The 6,713-nt window shown below is 45.7% G+C and overlaps 1 protein-coding gene across 1 annotated transcript; it reads left to right on the top strand.

Annotated features, from left to right (window-relative positions):
• Positions 1–337: 337 nt before the first annotated feature.
• On the top strand, positions 338–1,243 carry LOC129728641 (uncharacterized). Its single transcript, XM_055687092.1, has one exon. The coding sequence runs from the start codon at positions 338–340 to the stop codon at positions 1,241–1,243; it is 906 nt and encodes a 301-aa protein (XP_055543067.1).
• The last annotated feature ends 5,470 nt before the right edge of the window (positions 1,244–6,713 follow it).

The raw sequence follows: 6,713 nt of genomic DNA, 5'->3' as shown, positions 1-6,713 counted from the left end.
GCTATTCGTACACACGGACCGGATTGTAATAGAACGACCACTTTGCACGTCCGTTTCTGTCGAGTGTTCGACGCGGAATGACTCATGGGTTGTTTCCGATCAAAGAAAATGTAAGGCTTTCGTTGCATTTCGGATTGGAGAGATTATCAGCCGGTCGCGGCCATCAGAGTGGCGGTGGGTGCCCACTAAACTGAATGTTGCGGACCAACTAACGAAATGGAGCAATGGTCCGCAGCTTGATTCAAACAGTTCTTGGTTGCGGGGTCCGCAGTTTTTGTACAAACCAGAAGCTGAGTGGCCATTACAGCAATTCAAAAAACCGAATGTCGAAGATGAGATGCGAGCAACATTCCTGCTACACGACGTCGAAGTACAAGGTCAGTTGGTGGACATATCCAGATTTTCTAAGTGGAACGTGCTTATCAGAACGCTGGCATGTGTAAATAGGTTCATCAACAATCTGCGAGCGAAGCGACAAGGGAAGGTGATAGAAGTTGTTCCAGCACCGCCGAAAATTAAAGCATTAGTACTAAGGAAGCTATCGGCTATCGAGAAGCCGATCGACCGCGAAGAACATCAAGTAGCAGAAAGAGCGTTGTTGAAGTTGGCACAAGTGGAGGCATATCCGGACGAAGTGAGAACTTTGTTGAAGAGTCGTCAAGAAAAATGTTCAACCGGAGTGAGTCTGGAAAAAAGCAGTCTTCTCTACAAGCTGTCACCGATACTGGATGAGTTTGATGTAATACGAATGGAAGGACGGTTGGCCACGGCGGACTTCTTACCCTTCGAACTGCGTTACCCGATAGTGTTGCCAAGGGGCCATCAGATCACACGTAAACTTCTGGACCATTATCATCAAAAGTTCGGCCATGCAGGACGGGAGACGGTCACCAACAAAGTGCGACAGAGGTTCTGCATTCCGCATCTTCGAGCCGAAATAAAGAAGGTGATGGACAGTTGCATGTGGTGCAAAATTAAGAAATGCAAACCTGACACACCGAGAATGGCACCGTTACTAACACAGCGTATAACGCCCAATCGTCGTCCGTTCAGCTTTAGTGGAGTCGACTTCTTCGGTCCCCTGGAGGTAACCGTCGGTCGGCATGTGGAGAAACGATGGGTGGCGTTGTTCACATGTCTCGTTACCAGAGCAATCCACCTAGAAGTGGCCCATAGTTTGTCAAGCCAGTCCTGCTTGATGGCAATAAGACGGTTTGCAAGCGTTCACGGACGCAAGAACTAAATGGAATTTCATTCCACCAGCGGCCCCCCATATGGGCGGGGCCTGGGAGAGAATGGTTCGATCTGCGAAGGGGGCTTTAGCGGCATTGGACGACGGAAGAAAACTTACCGACGAAGTATTGCTGACGGTTCTGGCTGAGGCGGAAGATGCGATCAACTCAAGACCGCTAACATATATGCCGCAGGCGCCGGATACGGTGGAGGCTTTGTCACCGAATCATTTTCTGCGAGGTTATCCATCAGGAGGAACAGAGTCGTACTTTATCCCCGCAAACAAAGCAGAAGCATTACGGGATGGTTACAAGCGGTCCCAGTGGTTGGCGGACAAGCTATGGCAGAGATGGTTGCTGGAGTATTTGCCGCTCGTCAACAAGCGTACGAAGTGGTACACAGATCATGAACCGATCAAAGTCGGCATTGTGGTCTATCTGGCGGACAACGAAAATAGGAAGACGTGGGTCCGGGGAATCGTCGAGCAAGTCATAAAAGGCATCGACGGGCGCGTCAGACAGGCGATTGTACGAACAACCAACGGAGTCTTCAAACGTACAGTGGCTAAGATAGCGGTGCCTGAAATTGAAAGCTGTAAGTCTGGCTCCAATCCGGAATCTACACCAGAATTACGGGACGGCGCTGTTGCGGCGCACTGCCGGACGCCCTGAGCGCTCCCTAGCTGTGATCGAGAGAATCATCCCGACGAATTGGGGCGCTTCGAGCGCTCCCCGGCAGTAATCGACAGAACCAGCACGGTGAGCTGTCATCGACAGATAGACAGATACGCGAGATGGAATTAAGGCAAATCATTTGGACAAAGTGCTATGAACAATTCAGTGGCCACGTGGCAATTTATCAAGAAGTCCTTTTATTAGTTAAAAATCCGGAAATTTATTGTAAAATCGATTCAAAGTTAATGCGAGGTTTAGCCGGTCTATTGTTTGAAAAGAGCAAGTTGTGTATGAGAAGAAGTTCGGAAAAAAACCATAAAAACGTGAACTACTCATGTGAGTAATTAGAATTTAATATTTTTGCTCAAAATGCCACTAAGGTTTAAATAAAATTAATAGTTTTTAGCTGCTTCTAAACGATACTTGAGCTGCTTAAATAATTGGTTCCGTAAAACGTCCGAACAATGGGTATTATTGAATTCCGATTGGTCTTTGAATATTGTCGCTGTGACCAAACCAGACGACTCTATTCGGCTTTGTCTAGATGTCCAGCCTCTTAATGAGCGTACAGTACGTGATGCATACCCCCTGCCCCATCCCGGGCGCATTTTAGGAAGCCTGCCTAAAGCCAAGTACCTGTCTACAATAGACTTAAAGGAGGTTTTTCTCCAGGTTCTGTTGGCTAAGGGCAGTCGTAAGTTTACGGCTTTCAGTGTGCCCGGCAGGGGTATGTTCCAATTTACTCGTCTACCCCTCGGTCTCGTTAACAGCCCTGCCACTTTGGCACGTTTGATGGACCAGGTGTTAGGACGAGGAAAACTGGAACCGTACGTCTTCGTTTACCTCGATGATATCATCGTGGTGAGCGAAACGTTCGAGCATCACCTACAATTACTCAAAGAGGTGGCCAAATGTCTAGCCAAAGCCAATCTGACGATAAACCTGGCTAAATCCCGTTTTGGGGTTCCAGAGTTAAAATTTCTTGGCTATTTGTTGAATCAGGAAGGTCTAAAGGTCAGTCCTGACAAAATTCAGCCGATACTCAATTACGAGCGACCGGTGACGGTTAATAAATTGCGCCGATTCCTTGGAATGTGCGGTTACTACCGGCGTTTCATTGATCGGTTTAGTGAGGTAACCGCACCTTTGACCGACCTCTTGAAAACAAAGGCCAAGAATATTGGCTGGAACTCCGAAGCAGAACTCGCGTTCCTGAAGGTAAAGGAACTTTTAGTCACTTCTCCAGTGCTTGTCCCGCCAGATTTTTCAAAGGAATTCATTTTGCAGACAGATGCCAGCCACACTGCTGTAGCGGCTGTTTTGGTGCAAGAACATCCAGAGGGGGAAAAAGTGGTAGCTTATTTTTCACATAAGCTAACCACTCCCTAACGGAATTACCACGCTACCGAAAAGGAAGGTCTGGCGGTGATTATGGCGGTTGAACACTTTCGAGGTTACTTGGAAGGTTATCATTTTCGACTTGTCACTGATTCATCAGCCATTACCTGGATACTGAAGACCAAATGGAAAACCAGTTCGCGCCTGAGTCGGTGGAGTTTGGAACTACAACTCTACGACATGTCCATTGAGCACCGGAAAGGTAAGGACAATGTCGTTCCGGATGCCTTATCCCGGGCTGTAGCAGCCATTTCGGCATTGTCCACTTCAGACTGGTATTGTTCTATGAAGTCTAAAGTTTCAGATAATCCTGATGATTACCCTGACTTTAAAGTTGCGGATGGTAAACTTTTCAAATACGTGGCCTCGAAAAGTGTACCATTCGACTCTCGGTTCAGTTGGAAATTGGTCCCAACCCCCGAGTGTCGAGAAGAAATCGTGCAGCGTACTCACGATGAATTGCTTCATGTGGGATACGATAAAACGATTCACGAGGTTCAAAGACGCTATTTTTGGCCTCGTATGGGACCAGAAGTTCGCGAATATATTCGCCAATGTGGGACCTGCAAAGAGATAAAACCACCATTTACCTCAGTCCAACCGAAAACGGGTCAATCACGCACGACCGGTGCACCGTGGCAGATGATTTCGGTCGACTACATAGGCCCACTTCCTCGAAGCAAGCGGGGCAATCAGCACTTGCTAGTCGTCCTCGACGTCTTCAGCAAGTACGTAATGTTGACCCCCGTTCGCAAAATTTGCAGCGCCGCACTTTGTGCGACTCTTCGCGAACAATGGTTCAACCGCCATGGAAGTCCGGAAATCCTGTTGAGCGATAATGGTTCGGCGTTCATCTCCAGAGAATTCAGCCTTAAAAATACTTAAAAGAAACAAATGTTACACATTGGCTGAATTCGAGATATCATTCGCAGGCTAACCCGGTAGAACGAATGAATCGTTCTATATATACGGCAATTCGCGCGTACGCCCGCACGGACCAGCGCAACTGGGATGCCCGCATTTCTGATGTGGAACGCGTCCTAAATACTACGGTTCATTCTTCTACCGGTTTTAGTCCTCATTTCGTCGTCCATGGTTGCGAAATGGCATCAGGGGATGACTACTCCAGGATTTCCGGGGAGGGTGATCTGAAATCAAGACAGGACCAATTAGAGACAATTCGGGGTATTGTGGTTAAAAATCTTAGTAAGGCCTCCGAGGATGCTCGACAGCAATACAACGGGCGACATCGCCAACTTGCAAAGCCATTCGCCCTCGGTCAAATTTTTTACCGACGAAACATGAAGCTGTCGAACGTTCTCGAGCCTTATAATGCTAAAATTGGACCACAATACTTACCGGCGAAAGTTCTCGCCAAAAAAGAGTCTTCGTCCTACGAGCTGGTTGATCCTACCGGGAAAACTCTTGGTGTCTGGCCAGCAAATCTTCTCAAACCAGCATAAACTGGTACAATTTTGTACCGGTGGCCTGCCCTTAAACGGATTGTTCATTTGGGAACATTTCAAAGGCGACCGCCGGATTACATGTGGACTGTCAGTCCAATCATGCGTTGCTCTACCTTCTTCAAGTGAATAGCAAAAAGGGAGACTTACACTGCTGTTAGAAGGTTCTTCATTACCTTCGTTAACGTTTTGCGTGCTTTGCACTGGTGGGAAGAAATAAATCATTCCGCTGAAGTTTTGCTTTCTGTTCCAAAAGCAGTCGTGATGGTGTAAATTTTAATTTTTGCCGGAACAGAATTCCGCGCCTTTTAGAAAAACACCCACGCACTGGCACTTGGAAACAGAAGGCAAACAACCTAAAACACATCACTTCGCCTTGTTCGGTGCCATTGATTTAGTTCTCACCCCTCTTCAGCGGGGACTTTTTACAAATTTTTGCCTTGTTTGGGCGTTTATTCTTTGCACAAAACACTTTTCCACTCTTCTATAGGGATAAACACGCACGCGCAACGTATTTTCGGCGCGAGAAACCGTCGCGAAAACCGGAATGTGAACGGCGTGTTTCCATTCCGGTTTGTTTACATAAAATATTCATTGATCATTTCGCATAGTCATCGCCGGTTGACGTCTCCAAACGATGCCGTGCTGTCAGAAACGATAAGATGGATTCGGATTAGAAACTGATCGTTTTTGGTAAGACAATGTAATGTATGTACGGTGCGGCCGAATATGGATATGTATGAATGCGCGTCATCGTAACCGAATGTTGTGTATTCGGAGTCTTGCATAATACTGGGGTTTTAGATTTTAACCACCAGGGTGATAAAATTGAATTCCTTATGGAATTTTTTTATTATTAACGCATTACGCGAGAGACATTCTCTGGTCCCTCTCAAACGTCTCAGTATGGGAGATGCTTTTGAGATGAACAGGGACAGAAAGACATGGTCCAGAATGTTGACGATGACGTGGGATGGGTGCCAGACGGAGTGCGTGAATGTATGATTGGATATGCATGAGTGAACGAATAAAAGTTGGTGTGGTTGAATGAGAAGCAATGTTCTAGAGTTAATACAAAATGTGAGTCGAATTGCAAATGGCGATTGGAATGAAAGTATATGTTCGAAAGAGAAAATAGAATGAGTGGTTCGGAAATTGACTCTAGCTCAGGTATCGAGTGTTGGCACCGTAAGAACACGAAAGTTGGACAGTCGATGGAAAAAAAACCGACAACCGTTCCCCTGCAAGTCAGAACGGTACAAAATTAGTACTGGGACTTGCAGTATTTTGGGAAGATGAGTTGTCTTGAAGAATGGATTAGAATTGGATTTCAAGTTCAGGCCTTGATTGGGTCAGATGAGAGCTGACTGCTTCTCGCTTTGCGAATGCTTCCAGAATTAGCACTTAACACCAAGACCAAACAATTTCAACGATTCGGAATTCCGGTCGATTAGTTTTTGGGATTGTTTACTTGTAAATAACGGAAGGAATGATAGGGATAGCAGATTTTGTACATATTTATTTATTTGTTTATTTATTTATTTATTTATTTATTTATTTATTTGTTCATTAACTTATTCATTCCCCGTTTATTTTTGTTACCGGTGTTAGGTGTTAGGTTAGTAAAAAAAATTGCTGTCAATTTTTTTTCCACTCGGTGTGGGCGAGATTGTAACCTGTGCGGTTACAATTTCAGCATCGAGTGGAAAATTTACTTAATTATGTGTAACGCTGCAAGAGCGTGTACGCGTAAAAAAACCCTAGTTTTGGGTACTGCTGCGAGAGAGTGTATAAGTGAAAATTACCCGCATTTGGACACTCAGCAGCAGCGTGTACTTGTTATGACAGCTCTCACCACTTGCGGTGAATATCGTTCACATAAGTTTGTTTATTTTCGTTCAAAATCGTTCGTTTTTTCGTTTGTGAACGATATTGTCGCGTTAGT

Source organism: Wyeomyia smithii, chromosome 3 (genome assembly GCF_029784165.1).
Source record: "Wyeomyia smithii strain HCP4-BCI-WySm-NY-G18 chromosome 3, ASM2978416v1, whole genome shotgun sequence".
In the NCBI taxonomy this organism is placed as follows: domain Eukaryota; kingdom Metazoa; phylum Arthropoda; class Insecta; order Diptera; family Culicidae; genus Wyeomyia; species Wyeomyia smithii.
The sequence above is the reverse complement of the archived record's forward strand: the minus strand, read 5'-3'. Positions and strand labels throughout refer to the sequence as shown.

Coding starts and splice junctions, on each gene's coding strand:
- LOC129728641 (XM_055687092.1), top strand. CDS start 338: ATGCGAGCAACATTCCTGCTACACGACGTCGAAGTACAAGGTCAGTTG.